This window comes from Asparagus officinalis, chromosome 3 (assembly GCF_001876935.1).
Source record: "Asparagus officinalis chromosome 3, Aspof.V1, whole genome shotgun sequence".
NCBI classification, from domain to species: Eukaryota; Viridiplantae; Streptophyta; class Magnoliopsida; order Asparagales; family Asparagaceae; genus Asparagus; species Asparagus officinalis.
The window spans coordinates 99862255-99885664 of NC_033796.1; the positions used below are offsets into that span (position 1 = coordinate 99862255).

The 23410-nt window shown below is 37.6% G+C and overlaps 1 protein-coding gene and 2 long non-coding RNA genes across 4 annotated transcripts; 2 read left to right on the forward strand and 1 right to left on the reverse strand.

The window, feature by feature from the left end:
• Positions 2259-16057, reverse strand: LOC109832409. Of its 2 annotated transcripts, none has more exons than XM_020399784.1 (9): positions 15865-16057; positions 15149-15257; positions 14911-15048; positions 13920-13988; positions 13615-13695; positions 13131-13181; positions 2794-2913; positions 2650-2718; positions 2259-2380 (listed from the first exon to the last, which is right to left on the reverse strand). In XM_020399784.1, the coding sequence occupies exons 1-8, from the start codon at positions 15955-15957 to the stop codon at positions 2663-2665; spliced, it is 717 nt and encodes a 238-aa protein (XP_020255373.1). In that variant the 5' UTR covers positions 15958-16057; the 3' UTR covers positions 2259-2380; positions 2650-2662. The 2 variants fall into 2 exon arrangements, with proteins under 2 accessions (XP_020255373.1, XP_020255372.1); XM_020399783.1 differs by having other exon boundaries at positions 14899-15048.
• Positions 18444-19791, forward strand: LOC109835005. Its single transcript, XR_002245608.1, has 2 exons — positions 18444-18978; positions 19718-19791. It is a non-coding gene; the product is annotated as an uncharacterized LOC109835005 (long non-coding RNA).
• LOC109835006 lies at positions 20734-21525 on the forward strand. Its single transcript, XR_002245609.1, has 4 exons — positions 20734-20756; positions 20837-20927; positions 21218-21304; positions 21379-21525. It is a non-coding gene; the product is annotated as an uncharacterized LOC109835006 (long non-coding RNA).

The window sequence follows — 23410 nt, forward strand, 5'->3', positions numbered from 1 at the left end:
GGCGATTATATGTGATAAAACTTTGCTCTGATTTTCTCAGTCTTTGGTTCCAACAGTTGAAAATCCTTGAGCAAATAGTAAACTGTATAGGATCGCTCCAATATCTTCGTCAAACATGAAAACTTGCGTTCAGAATTTGTATTCAAGCTTTAATTAAGTAACCGATTAATTTTCGATCGAGGCACATTTTTCTCATGAAGAATTTTTGTTGGTTTAGGTTCCTAAAGACTGGAAGCTAGATCCTCAATGGGATGCGGAACCGAAACAGCCACTTCGACCAAGCTATCTCAGGAGATTTCCAAGTAAATGGAGGGCCTCTAATTCTCCCGACCCTGTCAATTCTGTGAGAATTGTTGATCATTTTGTAATTCAACAATCTCCAAGAAACCCCATCACTTGATTACAGTATGACAGTCATCTTCCTAATGTACAGTGTTGTAGCTAGCAGGTAGCTTAGAACAAGAGGAGATATAGGAAGCTTCAAAGTGAGGAGGAAAAATAAAAATAAAAAAGAGAAATGCTTGCTCTGTCAATTTCAATGTAGAGCCTTGTTCTTCTGATATTCTGCGCCGCCTCCCCCGTGGCAGTGGGAGAATTGGGACGTTTGCACATTGTATCGTAACTAATGATAACTAATCAAGGATTAATCAGTGCCCCCTCAATGATCTTAACCAAATCAATTAGCTGAGCTGTAGAGCCTGTTTTATAGGCTTCTTGAAGAGAAATATAAATGCTCTTTAGTGATGACAAAGAAAGACATATGAGAGGGGTATGATGTAAATGTCCTTGCTTACTATATAACCCCCATACTTTTAAAATATGAGAAAACCCCCTAAAGTTTAGGTGTTATTAGAAAACCCCCTTCAACTTTCAACATATTTCATAAAACCCCCCTAATGGTGTAATGAGCAATTTCCACATTGGTGAGTAAAGTTGCACAGGGAAAACTTTTGTGGATAGCATTGAAAGTTGAATGGGGTATTTTGGTACCCCTAAACTTAAGGGAGTTTTGTGATATTTTGAAATTTGTGGGGGTAAACTGATAATCATCAAATGTTATAGATATCCACCCCGGGGTTATCTGATAATAATAGTGCTATAGGGACCCAAAAACATGGGACCCTAAATGGGACAGGTGAGGTGTCGGCTCCCTGTCCAATGATGCACTATTCATAAAACACTGTATCATGGGACAGGGAGCCGACACCTCACCTGTCCCATGTTTTTGGGTCCCTAAGGCATTATTCTTATATTAAAAGAAAAATAATTTACATACATTAAACGCATGGACAACTCTTTATATACTGATAGTTTAAAATATGTATATAAACATATATACTTTTGAAGCTTAAATTTTGAGCAACATTCTCCTATGCACTCGAGCATGCTACTTAAAGGGCAAAAAGTTTTACTAGAGCGAGAAAGCACTTTGGGGGAAATTTTTGGCATTGCCCCCGCCTTGCCTTGCCATCATGATCTTTTATTACCTTTTCTTTTGGTTTTGATCCCCATCCATTTTTTTCTCCGAGGTAGCTAACAATCTCGTCAACCACTAATTGATTAATACTAATGATAATTGGGTGTTTAGTAGTGTCAAAGGGTTTAATTAGCAAGGCCAATTGTACGTGTTGCGTTGCACAAGTGATGTCCCTATGATCCCACCTAACTCGATCAACCAAATTTTAATTCACGCACACCCAAAAAAAAAAATTCCCCACCTCCTCCTTTTGTTGGCTAAGTCCAGAAACTGACATTTAATAGATCACTCTCAGTGTAACAGCATTATGTATCTCGTAGGATTCTTGATTCAAGGTTTTAACTTATAATAGTTCACTCTTATGATTTTTTCCCGCAAGGATATGCTCTGATCATAAGATCATCCTCCATACTCAATTTCATTATGCTTAAAAATTAAAAAAAAATGCATAAAAGTATGATGAGTATACCAGAAAACCCTTTATCTGAGTCTTTTATTTTATTTTATTTACAACTGATAAAATCTGTCTGTGCTTCACAGTTTTTCCTTCAGGTAAATATGCTATCAGAAAATACTCATTTGATCAAATGAAAACCTCAGATTGCCACCAGTCGTAATAGCATTTTTGCAGCAAACACCTTTGTTAAAGCAGGGTGTCAAATTTTTTTCATGTTCTAAAAATCAGAGCTATTTACAAATTAATCCGGAAAAATCCAAAACTACAAAAAAGAAAAGATATCTACAAAATTACAAGAAAAGGCAACAAAATTAATCCGGAAAAATCCAAAACTACAAAAAAGAAAAGATATCTACAAAATTACAAGAAAAGGCAACAAAAACACATATGCTTGAATTTGCTTGTGCATGAATGTGCCCCTTGCGCTGCTCGGTTCTTCAGCAAACCTTTAGGAAAAATAAAATAATAAGGTCACTATTAGTTTCGTACACGGTGTTCTACAAGAAAATATAGAACGTTATCCCAAAATATAGCAACTTAAACATAAATATAGAAATTACACAAAACTATTACAAAACACTGAACTGTTGAAATACAGAAAGTGCAATCAAAACTAATGATGGAGTGAAGAATATTTTTTTAAAGTGGCCGGGTCTAAAAATAATTCAGGAAAAAGAATTTAGTGTATACAAAGACCAATCTTTAAAATCTGTACCTTGAGAGCATTTCTACCCAAACCTCTGATAAGGATAACCAGAACCACTTCCATCTTCTCCTCGTGTATCTATATACCATATTATGAAACAAATCAGAACTCTCAAAAATTTACACGAAAAATAAAACATATATCTAAACTCACAGTTGTCTTCATTTCCCGTATCATTCGACATGCCCTCTGAAAACAAACCACTATTCAGAATGCTATTGACATCCATTCCAGTTTCGCGAAGCAAAGAGGCGTCGGTCGCATTCATGATGTCTTCAACCCGTTGCATACAGCATAAGAAGAAAAAAATGATTACCAAATATCGCGTTTTCTATTTCTAATTATTTGAAACTTCAAAATAGAGGAGTCAAAACTTAGATACTTAATTAAATTATTTTTTCCTTCTATTTCTAATTATTTTTCGTCAGCTCAAAAAAATTCTTTATCCTGAATAAATTCAGTATGTTGAATTGGTTTTAGAATTAACTACACCCATTTTAAACTCCATTTGGGACTCATTTTGCCTTTGATTTCACTATTTCCGCAATTTCCTACAGACTTTATTTTTCTGTGTCTTGTCTTCACATTAAATTTGACTTCTCCACTATATGCATGCAACTAGTATCACTGACCTGTTTAAGACACTTATGTGTTGGGAAATTACCCTGATTCCCCTATTGCCAGATTTGAGAGAAAGCGAAAAATAAAATGCGCAAAATTGAGGGACACACAAGATTTACGTGGTTCGGCACAAAATTGCCTACGTCCACGGGCTGCTGCAGATCTTTCACTATTTGGGAGAAATTTTACAACACTCTCAATTTTTCTCACAACTCAATCCCACTCTGAAAATTGCTCATAATTTTCTCTCACAAAGACTTTTCTCTAAGCCTCTCTTTTCTCTCTCTTGTTCTTCTATAAGAGGAGTTGTTTCTGGGATGAGTTTTCCTTAAGAGATTGGGGACCTATTTATAGTGTTTGGAAAAACACTATGCACTAATATTTTATTAGTGGTGGGGCCCGCGGTGGGGCCCACGTACAATTTTTTCTTGCTCTGGGACCCGCTCACCTATCCTCTTCTGATTTTCCGGTGGCATGAGAATTTTGACAAAGCCTGAAAGAGCCAAAGGCTCTTTCGGTGGCATGAGAAGTTTGACTAACAATCTCCCACTTGAAGACTGGTTTCAATCTGTCTTCACACCTCGATCTATGCAGCAGCTCTTCCCGGTCTTGATACTATTGCAGGCCAACTGAAGCTGAACACAGCTTCAGTTTGTCAGTAGTCACCGTCTTTGTCAGCATGTCTGCCGGATTTTGAGCTCCACTGATCTTTTCAAGCTTCAAAATTCCATCTTCCAGAAGTGACCGGATAAAATGATACCGCATCTGTATGTGCTTCGTTCTGGAATGAAAAGACGGATTCTTCGCTAGATGAATAGCACTTTGACTGTCGCAGTATAAGACATTGTCTTCTTGTTTCTTGCCTAATTCATCCAAGAAATTTTGAAGCCACACCATTTCCTTGCTGGCTTCTGTAACAGCGACATATTCTGCTTCAGTTGTGGAGAGAGCAACTATCTTCTGCAGTTGAGAAGCCCAACTCACTGCAGTACCTCCTAGAGTATATACATACCCTGTAGTGCTCTTTCTGATATCAACATTTCCTGCTAGATCAGCATCTACATAGCCTGTTAGTATTGTATCTCCACACGCAAGATTTACGTGGTTCGGCACAAAATTGCCTACGTCCACGGGTTGCTGCAGATCTTTCACTATTTGGGAGAAATTTTACAACAGTGAAATCACTGAAACTCCCAATAGCGGTACCATAGAACATTGGCCATAACTATTGATGGCAAGATTTCGATCCTTGGTTCATATTTTATGCTGACTTCTTGCCTGGGGATAATAGGGAGTTTTGTTCCAGGGAAGTGCAAGTCCTTTCTCTAACATGTTTTGTCCAAGTTTGGGATCTTTAATATCCGAGTCTTAGATGCTCATCGTTTTGCATAAGGATGAATGATCAATTCAACTAAGTTGATAACAAGATCTAGCTTGTTGCACTTCTCAAAAGTAACCTGACCTGCTTAATACTTCTCTTGGGACAATGTGATCCACAATTTCCATTAGCTAATTAATTAACAAAAAAAAACTTCCATTATCTAATTTTTTTATGAGAAAGAAATCAATTGTTCATTGGGTGTCTGCATCTTCAAGAAGTGTGGGTTCTCCTCTCAGCATGTTCAGTACCTTGGTGTGGGTGTACTTTGGAGACTTTGTTATTCTAGGTTTCTAATAATGAAAAGTTCTCATCAGTTAAGAGTTTTTATTCGAATCCTTTGGGTGACTAAGATGCAATAACATGAACTATAATCAAGAACCTATGTACTTTGGAGACTTAGCTATTCTAGATTTTAATAATGGGAAGTTCTCATTGGTCCTTAAGAGTTTTTATTGGAACCCTTGGTGACATAGATACAATATGAACTAAAACCCTAAATTGTTATACTACCTCAAGAACCTGTAGAAAAAAAAGGGGGAGAAAAAAGCAAATGGGACATTAAAGCTCATAAAAGTTTCATAAAAAACTCATAAAAGTTGTGGTGCTAAAAGTTCGTTGGCTGCAATTTTATTTGAAAGACAATTGCATTACCACTATTATTTCCTGAATAGTGACTTAGGTGAGCTACTCTTTAGTTGGCTGGAATGTACTGTGAAGTTTTAAGTGTGCGTCAGAAAATATAAGAAAGTATGACCGGCGTTCCAGGTCCATGAGTTGACCACTTTGGAAGCTTGATGATACTTACCTCAAAATTTCCAAATTCATTGTGATCAATTTGAAAGTTTACTCTTTTATTTATTTTTCCCTGGATCTACAACTTCTCTAGGCATTTGATGTGTGTATGTTGTGGTTTAGGTCACCTAAAAGACTGCACAGGCGTAAACCCACACAGATTGTTTCAAGCCCACTAGCTTCTCACATGAGTACTCTTTCTTTTTGACTGCAAACTTTTTCCCCCAATTTGAGATCTTTGGACACATTTTCCCTGGACTTTCCAGGATGACTGGTATCCATAATAGAATCATGTTTTCTTTTTCTGGTCTTGACTTTATGGCACCTCCCAAGTTGTTTTTGTTCATAAACCAACTTTGTTTCCTTGAAATCATTAGAAGACATGCAAGTAGGGGTGCATATGGTCTGGATACAGCTCGGATATGATACTTACCAGTATCTGTAGTCATGGATATAGATATGGATATGGATATGCGTTGTTAAGGAAAATTCCTATCCATATCCGCTAAAATTAGATACGAATATGCATCCGGATATATTGACGAGTATACATGCGGATACGTAATGGATATGAGAAAACTAGATAATATTGAAAAAATATGGTTCATATGGTACGAGAGAGTTCATTAGTATGTCATTATATCTGAAAAACTAAGATTAAATGTCTTAATTATCAAAATTAATCTCAAATCCATTAATTTAAGGATTAAAACTAGGGGTGCATTCGGTCCAGATTCGGCTCGGATATAGTACTTACCATATTCATATCCCCTTACCTATCACAGATACATATATAGATATACCTCAATAAGGAAAATACATGTCCATATCCACTAAAACTAGATACGGATACAAATATATATGCGGACTAATAAGATGATATGCATGCGGATAAAAACTACATATGGGAAAACTAAACAATATTGTAAAAATTACAGTTCATGTGATACAAAAGAATTCATTACTATGTTCGTTATATCTAAAAGGCTAAGATTAGACAACTTATCTACAGCATGACTAATGTCTATTCAGATTTTTCGTATATGGATCCTGATATTTCACTACAAAATCATATTTGTAACCATACCCTATCTATTTGAGTAACCATATACATATCCTGTATATCCTAAAGGATACAGTTACATATATTTTCTTGGATATGGATATGGTTTAGCATCCCTATTTAAAACTGTTGCAATAGTATGACCATATTTTGGATACGGATACGGTTCCGGATATTTCATTACATAACGTGATTAATGTATAATCGGATATTTTGGATACGGATACAGTATCAAATATTTCATTATATAACAATATCTGTAACCATATCCTATCAGTCATAGATTTTAGTAATCATATTCGTATCATAACGGATGTGGATACAGATGTTTCCTCGGCTACGAATATTTTAGTGCACCCTAACGTGCACGGGTGCAGATTATTCAAAGAAAATGGATGATTAAAGAAACTTAGATCCTTTATTTCATTTGGAAACACTAATCTCATTCCGAGGGATTTAGGAATTTTTGTTTCAGAAACAATCCTTAATTTATTTCGTTACCCCTGTGCCCTTATATGATCTTTGTGAAAACTAGTTGGACTTGCAGCCATAAACTTAACTACAAAGACTTGTCCCAATTATATAACTTGATTTATTAATTTTTCTTATTTCTTCTTCCTAACAAGGGAAACATTATATGGCCAATAAAGTCACTGGTCCCCTCGCAGGATGCGAATGAAGAGTGCATGCATTGCTGGTTTGAGCAACTAATTTGGTTATAACATGAGTTCTTCATAATTAAATAAATTCTACCACTAGAGAGGTGAAACATAAAGCATGAGTTATTTATAATTGGTTCTGACATTAAAGAGGTGCAGACTGGTCCAAGTTTACTTTTGAGTTTTAAATAAGCGGCCACGCTTTTATACAATGCCTTTGCTACCGTGCATGCGTGCATGCCATTTCATAATTTTAAAGAGGTGAAAATCAAAGCTTTAGTTATTTATAATTAGAAAATCTGACATTCAGGATGTGCAAATTTAGGCCCAGTTCACTTTTAATGAGCATACATGCCTTTGTACATGCAATTGCGAGCGAGCAAGCATGCAGCTTCATAATAGTAAAGAGGTGAAACCTAAAGCACGAGTTACTTGTAATTCAAGATCTGACATTAAGGAGGTTCATATTTAGTCCCATCTCAATTTGGATGAGCGTACATGTGCTTGTACATGCATTTGCTAGCATGCGTGTATGCGACTGCACCATTTCAAGGGGAATTTTCAGAAACCACCTGCACTTTGAGGTTTTTGCAGAAAACTCCGCTAACTTTGACAAAGTTCAAGAAAAACACGCATGAACTTTTGGGTGTTCCGTAAAACCCCCTAAACCTTCAAATTTCCCATGGCAGCCCAAACGGAGTTAGTGGTGTATGGTTAAAAGACCAGAATACCCTTTATAAAATTAACCTCCAATTTAATTAACTTCTAATTATGTTTAGAGAGAAGAGATGAGGATCTAGCACACTATGCACTAATATTTTATTAGTGGTGGGGCCCGCGGTGGGGCCCACGTACAATTTTTTCTTGCTCTGGGACCCGCTCACCTATCCTCTTCTGATTTTCCGGTGGCATGAGAATTTTGACAAAGCCTGAAAGAGCCAAAGGCTCTTTCGGTGGCATGAGAAGTTTGACTAACAGAATTGCCACCTGAACGGGCATACTTCTAGCCAGTGAATATCTATGCTTGCAATGACTAAAGTTTCTAGGTTTTTTACAGTTAATGTTATCTATTAGCATGTCTCCTCTAGATCACATTTATTGAAAGTTTGATGAAGTTAGAACCGAACAAACTGAACCGAACTGCACCAAACCGATTTGTAACGGTTCGGTTTTAAATAAAGGGTGGTTCGGTTCGGGTGTTTAAATTTTGGTAAAAAACCGAACCGACCGACCGTTTGTACACCCCTAAATATCACACCAAATAGAAAGTAAATGATGCCCAACGATCCTACAGATCTTGCATCCCTACATCAAATGGCTGGTTCACTGCTAGTCGGAGTGAATCTGGACTTGTAAACACGTGATGGGGGGGCCCACCACATGTGTGAACGAGAACCAGCCTCGTTTCCGCGTGAAGAGAAGAAGTGGGCCAGACCCACGTGAACACCACCAACCCGATTTGTTTCCGCGTGAACGAGTTCAGCAAGCTATAAAAACCGAAGCTAGGGTATTTTTCGGTGTGTGCAATTGGAGGCGTGGAAGGGTTTTGTGCGGGGTTTTCTTTTGGCGGCTGCAGCAAACACAGAGAACAAAAAGGAGCAGTGCTTTTGGTGGCTATTCAAGGAGGAAAAGCAAGTCTTTTGTAGATGTTCTTTGTTTTTAGCACCCCCTTTGAGAGAGTATTTGTGTGAGGGATCTGAGAGTTTGTGAGAGGGTTTTATTTGTGAGATTATAAACCCCAATTGTATCTCTCTCTCTATTAGTAGATCTCCCCCCTCCTTGCCCCGTGGACGTAGGCTATTTGCCGAACCACGTAAAATTTGTGTTCTTACCGTGATTTGTAATAGCTTGTAGGTTCCCTCGACGCGCAGTCCTAGAGCTGACGAGAAGAAGAGCTGATATCTCACTTTGATGAGATATCTGGCTTTTGGTTCTTGTTTCCTTTGAGAAACGAGAATTTCATTGTGATCTAATCTCTTGTTGTGCACCTTGCGCACCGGAGGTGCTGCCGAAATTTCCGCTGCGCACAACAAGTGGTATCAGAGCTCCGGGTTGGACTTGGGAGCTTGTTTGAAGAATTCGCTGAAGGATTCCTATTTGAACATTAGATCGACAACATGGGTGAAACAAGCACATCGGGATCGTCTCTTACGAAGATGATACATAGTTTGAGCATCAATAACTTGAAGATTGATGTTCCGAAGTTCGACGGCAAGATCAATTTTGGTTTGTGGAGGTGTCAGGTTATGGACGCATTGGACGCTCAGAATTTAGAGGAGACTCTTGAGTTACAAGAGAAACCTGCCGATATGGAAGCTAAGGGTTGGAAGAAGATGAATAGTAGGGCGTGTGGAGTTATTCGGTCATGCTTGACGCCGGATCTTATTTATGACGTAATGAAAAGTATCTTACTAAGAGTATTGAGAATCGGCTTTACCTGAAGAAGAGGTTTTACCAGTTCAAGATGAAGATGGGAGTTTCCATCTGGGAGCATGTTAACAACTTCACGAAGCTACTTTCAGACATGGCCAATGTGGATATTATGGTTGAGGATGAAGATAAGGCGATGCTACTTTTGTGTTCGTTGCCCGATGATGATTATGGTACTTTTTTCCTAACTATGATTAATGGGAGAACTATTGTTAGTTACAAGGAGGTGACCTCAGCGTTGGTGAATTATGAGTTGAGGAAGAGTGTTGATGAGTCCTCCGAGAAGGCATCGGGAGATGCATTAGTAGTTCAAGGCCATGGTTCAAACCGAAGCAGAAGGTCGCGGTCTAGAGGTGCATATCGTGGGATTCGTAGGAATCAGTGTGCCTTTTGTAAAGAGGATGGACATTGAAAAGCTGAATGCCCAAAGTTAGATTGAGCCGAGAAGAATAAGGGGAAAGCTGTACAAGCTTCAGAGATGAATGTTGTCAAGACTAGTGGCAACAATTCAGATTCGGATTCTTCGGGCTATTCGTTGTCTGCACTACCATCAGTTTGTGTTGCCAACTCTACAGAGTGGATGTTGGATTCGGGTGCTTTATACCACGTTTGCCCTAGGAGGGATTGGTTCTCTAGTTTTCAGAAGTTGGAAAGAGAGGATGTTGTGCTCATGGGTAATGGACATGCATGCTCTATTGGTGGTTGGAAAGAGAGGATGTTGTGCTCATGGGTAATGGACATGCATGCTCTATTGGTGGTATTGGTACTGTTCATATTCGGATGTATGACGGAGTGATTCAGGAGTTGGATGAAATGAGGTTCGTTCCGCAGTTGTCGAAGAACATCATTTCACTAGGAGCTTTGGTGGCATCTGGCTATAAAGTGACCTTGGTGGATGCATGTTTGAAGGTCACATTGGGGTCCATGATTATGATGAAGGGCGTCAGAAGGAGCAATTTGTATTATTTGCTCGGAAGCACGGCGATTGATAGGGAGATGACGACTTCATCAGATTTGGCTAGACTGTGGCGTTGTTTGATGCTGGGTTATTTAATTGGTAATACCGTGCATAGGTTATTGAGGAGTGCTTTGACCTGTAGTTTGAAGTCCTGTGAACCCATTGGTATGAGCAAGAAGACCGAGGTGGAGTTTTACACTTCTATCCATCATTCGAGGGGTCTTCTGAGGGGTGTTCATTCAGGCATTCGGGAGCTTCCAAGGGAGCATTATTGGGAGGTAATAGGTATGTGGTTTCCGCAGTTGGGGATTGTTCTAGGCATTGGTGGGTTGCAACCAAGTCCCGTTGGTGTGAAGTCCTAGAAGCCCGCAACAAATGGAGGAAGTGTATTGGCAGAAAAGAAGCCCGCAACAAATGGAGGAAGTGTATTGGCAGAAAGGTGAAGGTACTTCAGTCTAATGTTAGGGGGGAGGTACAAGAGAGACCTATTTCTGCATTTATGCTGAGCTCACGGCAATTGGAGACACTTCATTAGTGTGGAAACTTTGAGGCGACGTGATGAGATAGCAGATTTGGAGAGCTGTTCCTTTCTGGAGGAGGATCGACGGTTGATGTCGAGCATTGGCATTGGTGTGCGGGCTACGACATGTTTGGGCTATCTTATGTTTAGGGTGCCGACTGCTGCATGTAGAGATTTTAGATCTGATGGAGATGCTTCAGATTTTGGGTTGCGTCAGATGTTTGGCTACCCAGCACTTCGTCACATCATGGATGTGAGATTTGATCCGATAGCACATTTGGGATTCAGAGGCGTGTTTAATTATCAGGTATTGGCTTCTGACTTTGTTCTGAGCAGGTATGTCACGTTTAACTCTCGGCAGGTGGAGAGTGGTGATAAGAACATTAGGATATCGCAGCAGGTAGAGAGTGATGCTACTCCACGTTGGGTGGAGACTCCAGATCATACTGTATCATTTGGGATTTCAGCTGATGTGACACAGATTGGGAATCATGTTGTTTTGGATGCACATGATAGGTTGATTGATTCGAGTGCAGCTGATAGATGTAGTCTGGATATGGCCATTGGTTCATCTCAGGTGGAGATGTTTGGATTATTTCAGTTTGGGGCCATTGGAGATGCTATCAGCCGTAGACTTGATCGTGATGTTGGAGAAGGGTTGCTAACTCTTCTAGTGGATTGAGGCCTTTTGAGGCCATTTGGGTGAACTACGTTCGGCTTGATTCCTTGAGCAAGAGGATACGTAGGCAGTCTTTACGATGCAGCCGGTTTGGATTTTGATGGGGTGAGATAGATTTGGTGAGTAGACACTATTGGTTTGGGGTGAGTGTTCGCACTCCCGTTTGGGTCTCGACTTGTTATGGATTGAGTCCATTGTCGTGAATCGTTTTTTACTTCGTACTGGATGCAACAAGTGAGGCATTTGATTTGGATGGTGTCGGCTCAGTTTTAGGAAAACTTCGCCGAGGTGGAGAATTGTAAACACGTGATGGGGGGCCCACCACACGTGTGAACGAGAACCAGCCTCGTTTCCGCGTGAAGAGAAGAAGTGGGCCAGACCCACGTGAACACCACCAACCCGATTTGTTTCCGCGTGAACGAGTTCAGCAAGCTATAAATACCGAAGCTAGGGTATTTTTCGGTGTGTGCAATTGGAGGCGTGGAAGGGTTTTGTGCGAGGTTTTCTTTTGGCGGCTGCAGCAAACACAGAGAACAAAAAGGAGCAGTGCTTTTGGTGGCTATTCAAGGAGGAAAAGTAAGTCTTTTGTAGATGTTCTTTGTTTTTAGCACCCCCTTTGAGAGAGTATTTGTGTGAGGGATCTGAGAGTTTGTGAGAGGGTTTTATTTGTGAGATTGTAAACCCCAATTGTATCTCTCCCTCTATTAGTAGATCCCCCCCCTCCTTGCCCCGTGGACGTAGGCTATTTGCCGAACCACGTAAAATTTGTGTTCTTGTCGTGATTTGTAATAGCTTGTAGGTTCCCTCGACGCGCAGTCCTAGAGCTGACGAGAGGAAGAGCTGATATCTCACTTTGATGAGATATCTGGCTTTTGGTTCTTGTTTCCTTTGAGAAACGAGAATTTCATTGTGATCTAATCTCTTGTTGTGCACCTTGCGCACCGGAGGTGCTGTCGAAATTTTCGCTACGCACAACAGGACTGTAGTCTCTGATTACAGTCTCTGGTGTGCTTATCCTTGGATTGGTATTTATCCCATTATTATGGATTCTAGGTGAACAATTCATCATCATCGTAGGATTAATTCTATGATTTGTACTTTGATTCATTCTTGTCGAAGGACACATTGTCAGAAAATGAGAACCGCGGCTTGCAAACGGAGTCCTTTGGTTTGGGGAATTAGGCCCATAAACTCTAGTATTCATTGAAGGATGCGTGTTGTGATTCATGTTGGCAACAAGAGGTGATGTGTTGCCTGAAATAATCATAGAATTTTACAGAATGAAAAATCCGACATGAACCAAGAGGCTGAAGTTGATTTTTTTACTTTATAATCCAAGGACAAAAAATTGGGAAGAATAGTTGAAAATTGCTAGAAATAAACATACATGCATATTGTTGCACGTTCCCAGGATTGCCAATATAAGCTCGAGTGTTCCCTGCAAAATTAATGAAATGTTACAAAATGAACACAAATGAAGAACTGACTTTCCTATAGAGTAATCGAGGCACATAGGATTTGTGAGGGTCCTTTGAACACAGCAGGGTAAACAAAAACTCCAAGCTGGCATTGAATTAAAACTGATTTTCCTTCGGAATCCAAGCAAATCAGGGGGAAACAATAGAAAGAATAACTAAAAATTGTTGAAAGTTACCATACATGGGTTAATTTGAATATTGTTTCGGCTGATACATGGAATATCTAAAAATGAGGAACTTTAGGTGTAAAATGCAGTTAATTGAACATAATTCAAGCTTGATAATGAGATAAATATTGTAGTTCATGTATAGTACAATTAATTTTCCTCTCTAGAATATGAGAAATTCACAAAAATAGAAAGAATATATCCAAGAGTGCAAAGATAATTATACCTGCTGGATCACAATTAGGAAGAGAAACAAAAAGAACTTCACCGGGAAAATTTTGGTTGCTAACGTAAGCCGGTGTGCTACCTGCAAAATTCATAAGATTTCACAAAATTAAAGCAATGATGGAACTTCGGATGCAATATGCAGTGAATTGGAAATAGCTTCAGGCTTGATCAGAAAATGTAATGCATAATTTTTATTGGTTGCTAGCATAAGCCAATGTGTTTATTATTTTAGAAACAAAGGATAAACACAAAAAATAGGAATATGAATTGCAGTTGCGAAAATAACCAGACCTATTTGCTCACCATTAGGCACGGGTACAGAAGGAACTCCACTGGGAAAATCTTGGTTGCTAATATTAGCTGCTGTGCTGCCTGCAAAATTCATAAATTTTTACAGAATTAACATAATGAGAAAGTTCAGCTGTAAAATGCAATAAATTCTAGCCTAATACAGCTGCTCATAATATTCTGCTCTCGTCGACTATGAAATATGCCAAGTGATTTTCATTCGTAATCTAAGGGGGTGTTTGGTTCAATTTCTAGAAATTATAGGAAATGTTTTCCACCTAAAATATGATTTCCTTGTATTTCTTAAAAAATTTATAGGAAAAGTTTTGAGAAATCAAAATGTACCAATTTTCTTATTTTTTGTACTTTGCTTGTTTGGTTCAAAACAAGAAAATAGCTCATAACTTTATAGAAAATAACAAGATTTGGTAGGTTTTTAATTAAATATGGTATGTGTCAGATTTCTGATGATTTCCTCTCATTTTGAGAGGAAATTGCTTTTTGTAAAATTTGGTAGGTTTTGATATTTTATAGAAAATATTTCTGTAAATTTTTTGTTGAACCAAACACAATTTACAGAAATCTCTGGAAAACTTTTAATTACAAATTTACCATTGTCAGATGTTTTGAGAAAAGTTTTCTCAAAAAGTGTGCAACCAAACATCCCCTAAGGGAAAACCAAAAATAATAAGAAAATATTGCAAAAATGTCAAATAATCATACATGATGGATCACCATTAGGAGATTTAGAAAACTCCTCCACTTGGTAAAATTTCGATTCCCAACATAAGATGCGCTACAATAAATTGGAACTAAATTCAAGCTTTAGGGTTAATCAAGAAATACAATGCGTAAGTCTTGAATAATGTAACCACCAAAAATGTTCTATTTGCATTCAATCATAACGTTGCAATTGAATTTCCTCTAGAATGCAAGGAAAACAAAAAAAATTAGGAAGTAATTAAATATTGTAAATATTTGGAAGCAATCGTACGTGATGGATCACCATTAGAATTTCTCTGATTCATGGCATTTTTCTGATGCACGAGGAGCTCATTGTATTTTCCAATCTGTTTCTTGATCACAACCAACATATTGTAAAGCCTGAAGAATGTAGGATTCTGATTCTCTAGTTCTTCCCAGACTGTATGTATAAAAACAAAAGCAAAAATCCTAAAGTTTTAGTGGCTATAACATGAAATTTATAAAAATGTAAAATTAGAAAAATCAAGCAAACTAAATACTCAGTTCAGCGTATGCAGGTTCTCGGCGTTCTTCAATGTATAAATACGCTATTGTTTCATTTTTTGTCATGTATCGACGAAGGCATTTGGCCACAATAATGTCTTTCATCTGAAATAAAATGTTAAAAATATTAGAACATATTCAGGATTCTTTTTTCCTTCTTTTTTTTTCTGGAAAATATACTGAATAATACTAATTTGAAAGATAATCTAAATAAAAATAAGGACTCAAACAGAAGATAAAATCTAAGGTATCATGATTAAAGAAACTTATCTCTGAAAGAAGTCTGTATACATTATTATCATTAATCACTAATAGAATAATTATGCCAAAATAAACTGCATCATGATGGAAATAAAAGGGATTAAAACTAACAGACCCCAAAAATCTTTTAAACATGAAATCAAAGATTTGGGTTCACATCAAAAGATCTTCTTGCTGCTATTAAACTTATTTATTTTGCTAATAAAATTTCTGCATTTATCAAAACAACACAAAACTTCCATTATTCAGGCCAATTAAATACAAGAACTATAAACTTCATCAAGAAATCATTTGCCGATAAAAGAAAGAAAAATTAAAAAGTATATAACATAAGAAACCTTAATGTTCTCTCAATTGTGCAATACCCAAATCAAATATTTAGAACAGAAAAAGGGAAAAATATATTACCTCAAAAAAGAAGAAATCAATAAAGAAAGAGAGAAATGCTTACACTGTCAATTTCAATACAGCGCCTTGCTCTTCTGATCTTCTCCTCAGTCTCGGGTGTCGGAGGATTTCGGCGAACCATTAATGACCTTGCCATTACTGATAATCAATGATCTGAAAGCAAATGAGAAGTAATTGTTGAGTGTTTTTATTAGACTTATTGAAGAGGATGGAGGAATAAAGCGAGAGAAAGAGGGAGGTTTCCATAGTAGTTAGAGTTGTTCTGTTTTTTCAGTTGGGGCATTTAAAACTGATTATAGAATCCAAGAAAATGTTAGGGGGAGATTTTTTTTATTGAAAAAAAGAGTGCTTTAAAGAAATTGGTGTCCACTTCCACTATCCATTTCTTGAATTAAATTGGATTGTTATTCATGTCATCCAGAATTAATATTTAAATTTCATGAAAATCTTAATTAACATCTGTATTAGATATCCACTATCTAATACTGTTGTACGGTTCAAAGACGACCAAACCCTATTTTTTGCATTATGCTTGTAAAATCATAGCAACTTGCTCCTCGATGGAAACATATATGGTATCTTTAAGAAGTCTAGACTTCAACAATCGAACAAGGTTAAAAAATGGACCCCTATCCATTCTTAAGTAGTCATATGCATATGTTCTGCCGCCATAGAACAATCGGTAGAACAATCGGTAAATGTAAGCATTTCTCAATGAATCTCTCAACTCGGTTGGTTCCCTAGGAGTTACTTCTCTTTTATTCTCAAACAACATAAAGTAAGCACACACTATACACGCCACATATGTAGCAAAGCAACTTAGTGTAGCATCGCTAGCTTTTGAAGGTTCTGTATTCTACATAAAACAAACAAATAAAACAATGTTATAAAACTTAAAAAATCAGCACACGTGGTTATTATAAAAATTCGCCAATTTATTTCTCACATCAACAAAAAATAATGATTCTGACATCCTAGTTGTATTGTTGTCTCTAAAATCTATTTTCTCATGCTACCTATTCTTGTTAAATCTGTTATACCAGTAAACTCATAAAAACTACATTTCACTTGTAGATGCTATATATTTCACCGTTTTAAGAAAATTAAGAAGAATGATATGAAACTATTGTGAAACGAGATGCCACTGTGATTATGAAAAAACTAAAAACACAATAACCAACCTTAACCAAGGGCCCAAAACAAAACAGACAACATTGCTTCTTTATTTAAGGTAATGATGGTCCAACCCACCACATAACTACATAGACCTTAATCATTTCATAGAAAAAAAAAAACCCCCCCCCAAAAAAAAAAAAAAAAAAAAAAAAAAAAAAAACACCCGTCCACACACACACAAATGTATATACATATATGTAGATACACATATGCATGCACACAGGCACACATATTGTTTATGCACAATAGACTCATATAAACATGTGCTGGCAGAACAGACATCTGGCATTCATATACCTATTGTACCTTACCTACCCATGGAACCAGACTGATACAGGCATATAAAGTCAAACTGGAAAGGAACGTACTAAACATAGGCAAGGCATTGAGACATAATAATCATGCACATTCATTTCTTTGATGGGAGATAAAAATCTCATATTTAAGCCTGAATTTGACTTCATTGAATATATGTATTGTTATCTTCTTTTCCTTTTTGTTTCCATAAAAAGTTGGTGCGGTACGCATTGCAGTAACATGTTTTATTGAAAACTTTTCTATTAATAAAGAGATAAATAGATAGAAAAATAAAGATATTAACAAAAGCTCCTGCAGAGAAAGAAATTATGAAGTTCGCAAGGTCGACAAATGAACAAATTAAGCAAAAAAACAAAAAAAATCCCATCAGTACATAGGATCATGTACGAACCATCAAAAACACGTTTTGCCACTCCCACGTGCACGTGAAGACGCGTTTGAAGACGCGTGAGTTTTGCAGGCCCACGAACGCGCGTGAACAGGTCCCACGTGAGTGCTTGAGGGTTTCGTTTCCACGTGAGTGCTTGAAGGTTTCGGTTTGTTTCCTGGACAATCACTGGCCCACCCGTTTGTCATTTGTGTATATATATAGACCTGGTTAATTGACCTAAGTTGGGTGTGCAATTGGGGGAGTGTAGTGTTTGCGGCTGCAGAGGAGAACAGGGTGTGCGCAGGAGATTGTTTTGTGGCTGCGGGTATTTTTTTCGGCAGGAAAAATCGCAGCAGGAGATTGGGAGAAAAGCATAAGCTTTTAGGGTTTTGTGCATCCCCTTTTGTAGAGAGATATTGTGAGGGATTTGAGAGTTTGTTTGAGGGTTTAGATCTTATGAGTGATTGTAAACCCTAGTTGTAATCTCTCCCTCTAGTAGTAGATCTCCCCCTCCACTAGTAGAAAATCAAGTTTTGTAGACGGAATATTCTAGACGGAAATTTTTCCGTCTAGTTTGGAATATTCTAGACGGAAAATTTCCGTCTAGAATATTCCGTCTAGGATAAATTATTCTAGACGGATATTTCCGTCTAGAATAGTATCCTAGACGGTTTTTATATATTTATTTTTTTTTAAATATAATCAGGTATCCTAGACGGAAATTTCCGTCTAGGATACATCCTAGACGGAAATCTCCGTCTAGGATGTTCATGTACTTTTAGAAATAAAATTAAAACAGTAAAAACCGTTCCCCCCAAAAAATTTCCATTCCCCCCAAATTTATCTGCCCATTTAAAAGCAACAAAGCTCTCTCTCTCTCTGTCTTCCCAAAACCTCAAACTCACTCCCAAAACTCAACCAAACCCTAGACCCTAAACCCCTAATAATGGCGTCGGACACCAGCAAACCCTTCTTCCTCGTCGAATCCCGTCACCAGCTCTCCGGCCTCCGCTGCCCTCCCCTCTCAAAACCCGCGTCGTCGTCTTCGTCGGCCGTAGCTAAATTTATTCCTCACCTAGATATCCTTTTCATTTATTTATTCACTTTCTTCTCGCCTGCGCTCAATTTATCGTGAATTTTACTTTTCTTTTTACGATTTTTAATCTCTATGGGAGACGAAGAAGTGAGATCGGAGGAGTCCGTTAATGGCGGTACGGATGTCCTGAGCTCTTCAGACGATTCTGCCTCGTGTGCTGGTCATCTCGTTGTGATGGCCCATGGAATCCTTGGAAGGTAAAGTTTTGAACTTTTCCAGGGTTCGAATTGTTAAATTCGTGGCGTAATCGAAGTTTGGTCTCGAATTGGGGTGTTGATTGTGTAATTTGCTTAAAGATTGGGGTTTGATTGGGAATTTTTGGATTTTTCCAGGGTTCGAATTGTTAAATTCGTAGCGTAATCGAAGTTTGGTCTCGAATTGGGGGTGAATTTTTGTGAAATGACAATGTTAGCTGAAATTGTGTTAAAACAGTAATCAGAGCGATACAATATCTAATCGTTAAAATACAGTTACTTTATATAAAATAGTTCAATTATTAAAACTTTTGTTCTTAGAGTGCAGCAATTATTAATCCCCTTTATCTCTATACGTATCTTGATTTGGTTCTAGTATTATATACAAGCGTTAAATAATCTTCTTTGAGGTTGATAATGTATGAGTGCCAATTAAAAGATTTGTAGAGAAAATGATATTCTCATGTATAGTCACTGAGATTAGATGCCCAAAGACACATTTGCTTCATGCGATGTACTATGAGTATTCTCGGAAGTTACAAATTGTGTAAGTATTAGTTATGCTAAAAATATTTGTCAAAAGTTGAGGTGGGATCTCAGAATGGGTATTTTGCTGCTTACATAGCCACTTCAATTTGATTGTTGTTTGCAAGTTGTACATATTTTATTTTGCATTGTTCTAGTTCTTTGCTTTACTTACCTTTAATGCTGTAAGTCTTAAAAGTATACCTCCTCGTTGCAGTACTGCAGACTGGCAATATGGAGCTAACCAATTTATTAAAGCTCTTCCTGACAAAGTGATAGTCCATTGTAAGTTATACTTACTAGATATTCCTTCTTTGTGTTCACCTTCTTTCTCTTTTAATTTGATAGCCCTTCCAGTGATATGTTGTGCATGTGTTAGCACTTGAATTCTTTTTTTTTTTTAGACCTATTATGGTGATGCCATTCAAAATGTCATATGCATTATAAACTCTTTATGGTCTTGCATTTTCCTTATTGTGAAATGCGCATCAAGCTCCCATCATTTCCAAAACCAAATAAGCAGTAGCATTTATCTAAGAGTGCAGTAGTGAACTCCTGTGTTTTGTCTAGTTTAATATTGTAGGATCAACGTCTGTCAATTTGGATAAGGCTTGACTCTTCCATGTTAGATAAGCTATGATACGAGACAAATCCGTGCCTTGCATGGGTCTGAAACTAGTGTCTTAATGACCAGCAAGAGTTTTAATTTCATCATATAATAATTATGCTGACAATTATCCCAAACAAAACAAATGTGCTCACACTATAATTACTTCACATAACTAACCGTATCACATCTTTTGTCATTGTTCTGATGACTGTTCTCAAAGAAGCTTCATCCTCTTCTATTTATTATGGGGCTCGTAACATGTAATGTATGCAATAAACTTAGCAATATCTGGCAAGTCGTTATCCACGTTTCTAGCTCGTGGATGATTAATAGAATCTAGATCAAAAATCTTAATTAGGTCAGATTTAGATTGAATATATTTGATTTAATCACCTTTCAATTATACATACTTATTTGGTTATTTGAATTTATCAAAATGTATGGGTATCTAGCACTTATTAATTAAGATCTAGATCTAAATCTTTGTTATGTTCGCATGGAGCCTGCTCATTTAGATTGGAAACAATGTAGGTCATTTTGTTAGCAAATTGAAAGAACTGTATGCCTAAATAATTGAAAGTCATAAACTTTTCCTATGTGGGATGCATTTTGTAGGCAGAAACGCTGCAATTGGTGTGGTTTTTGGGTAAATTTCAATGACGCAAAAGTGATGCTTTTCTGCTGTTGATTTCACTTATCTCAACTGACTGTTCATTTTAAACCTAGATTTATATCTTGGGAGCTCAGTCAAGGCATCCAAAGCATACGAGAAAGTTCATTACAGTATGCAAATGACAATGCCTTGCAGCTTGCCAAGGTGAGTAAAATTCTGAATCCTTTTTTTGTGGCTTTTGTTCATTCAGTAGTTAATCTACAAAATTTTGGTTCTTCCCTCTTTTGGCTACTTGTGAGGAAGTATATGCAATCAAGGATTTTTTTTTCTCACTATAACTTAGTATATTTGATTGTAGAGTTTCACTTGCATCTAACAAACCGACCAGACAATATAACTCGATGCATTTGAGTCAAAAGTCCAAACAGCTATATAACTTATAGTTTGTATGCGTCAATACTACACCTAATTTGTTGTTGATTGTTTTCTAATAGAGCAGCCAAGGCCACTACAACTAGTGAGTAGAGCAGATTTTCCAGATCTTTAGGAACAATATCAACCTTATATCATCAGTATTATAGGTAACTGATCATACAAAAGTCGTTTAATATCATCAGCTACCTTATTGGCAATTCCTTAATGTACTTTTCTGCAGATTCAACTGGAGACAATGGTGATATAAAGGAATTTGTATAAAGATAAGTGTGAACGTTTCTGAAAATGCTCCATTAAACACAGTATTCGCTCCAGTTGCATCCCATCCCTCGCAACAACAGAAGCATCAAAGCAAACAAAAAAACAACAGATCTCCTACCAGTCCTCTAAACTCCAAAGAGAGATGTGAAGGAGATGATGATAGCGAAGATGCTGAGCAGACAAACTCAGATTCATTACCACTTCATCTTCCTCTCAAACAACTACTGCATCGGCTACCCTTGTCAGAGTTTGTTAATAGAGATGATTCCAGATTAGTTTCGTTCCCTCTTTTTGTAAAGAGAAGCGACATAAATATATGCGTATGTATACAGACTTCTCTGAGCGTGAGAACAACTGTTAGCCTGTGTCTTCATGTTGTTTAGTAAATTTCATACATTAAAAGTTCATATATGTATTTAATTTGGTGAATGTATTATTTGAGGAATTTCCGTCTAGAATACTACATACTAGACGGAAATAAACTAGACGCGTATTCTAGACGGAATTCCGTCTAGAATACGCGTCTAGTTTATTTCCGTCTAGTATGTAGTATTCTAGACGGAAATTCCGTCTAGAATACATCCTAGACGGAATATTCTAGACGGAATTCAAAACCGTCTAGAATACATCCTAGACGGATTATTCTAGACGGAATTTCCGTCTAGAATAATTTATCCTAGACGGAAAAAAATTCCGTCTAGAATAAGTATTCTAGACGGAAATTTCCGTCTAGAATACTTATTCTAGACGGAATTTTTTTCCGTCTAAGATGAATTATTCTAGACGGAATTCCCGTCTAGAATAATCCGTCTAGGATGTATTCTAGACGGTTTTTATTTCCGTCTAGAATATTCCGTCTAGGATGTATTCTAGACGGAAATTCCGTCTAGAATACAGTATTCTAGACGGAAACATACTAGACGCCTATTCTAGACGGAATTCCGTCTAGAATAAGCATTCTAGACGGAAATTTGGGTATCCTAGACGGAATTTTCCGTCTAGGATACCTCATTATTTAGCAGTGCTCCTTGCCCCGTGGACGTAGTCAATTTGCCGAACCACGTAAAATTTGTATTTTTATCGCGATTTGTAATAGCTTGTAGGTTCCCACGACGCGCAGTCCTAGAGCTGACGAGAGAAAGAGCTGATATCTCACTTTGATGAGATATCTGGCTTTTGGTTCTTGTTTCCTTTGAGAAACGAGAATTTCGTTGTGATTTAATCTCTTGTTGTGCACCTTGCGCACCGGAGGTGCTGCCGAAATTTTTCGCTGCGCACAACAAGTGGTATCAGAGCCAGGTTGGATTTGGGAGCTTGTTCAAAGGATTCGCTGAAGGATTCCTATTTGAAGAATTAGATCGATAACATGGGAGAAACAAGCACATCGGGATCGTCTCTTTCGAAGGCGATCCAGAGTCTGAGCATCAATAATACAAAAATTGATGTTCCAAAGTTCGACGGTAAGATCAATTTCAGTTTGTGGAGATGTCAGGTGATGGACGCCTTGGATGCACAAAATTTGGAGGAGACTCTTGAGTTACAAGAGAAACCCGCTGATATGGAGGATAAGGTTTGAAAGAAAATGAATAGTAGGGCTTGTGGAGTTATTCGGTCATACTTAACGCCGGATCTTATTTATGACGTAATGAACGAGACGTCGGCGAAGAGAATGTGGGAAACACTCAATGAGAAGTATCTGACGAAGAGCATTGAGAATCGGCTTCACTTGAAAAAGAGGTTTTACCAATTCAAGATGAAGAGGGGAGTTTCCATTCGGGAGCATGTTAACAACTTCACGAAGCTAATTTCGGATATGACCAATATAGATATCATGGTTGAGGATGAAGACAAGGCGATGCTACTATTGTGTTTGTTGCCGGAGGATGATTTTGGAACGTTTGTTCTCACTATGATAAATGGAAGAACTACGGTTAGCTACAAGGAGGTGGCCTCAGCTTTGGTGAATTATGAGTTGAGGAAGAGTGATGGCG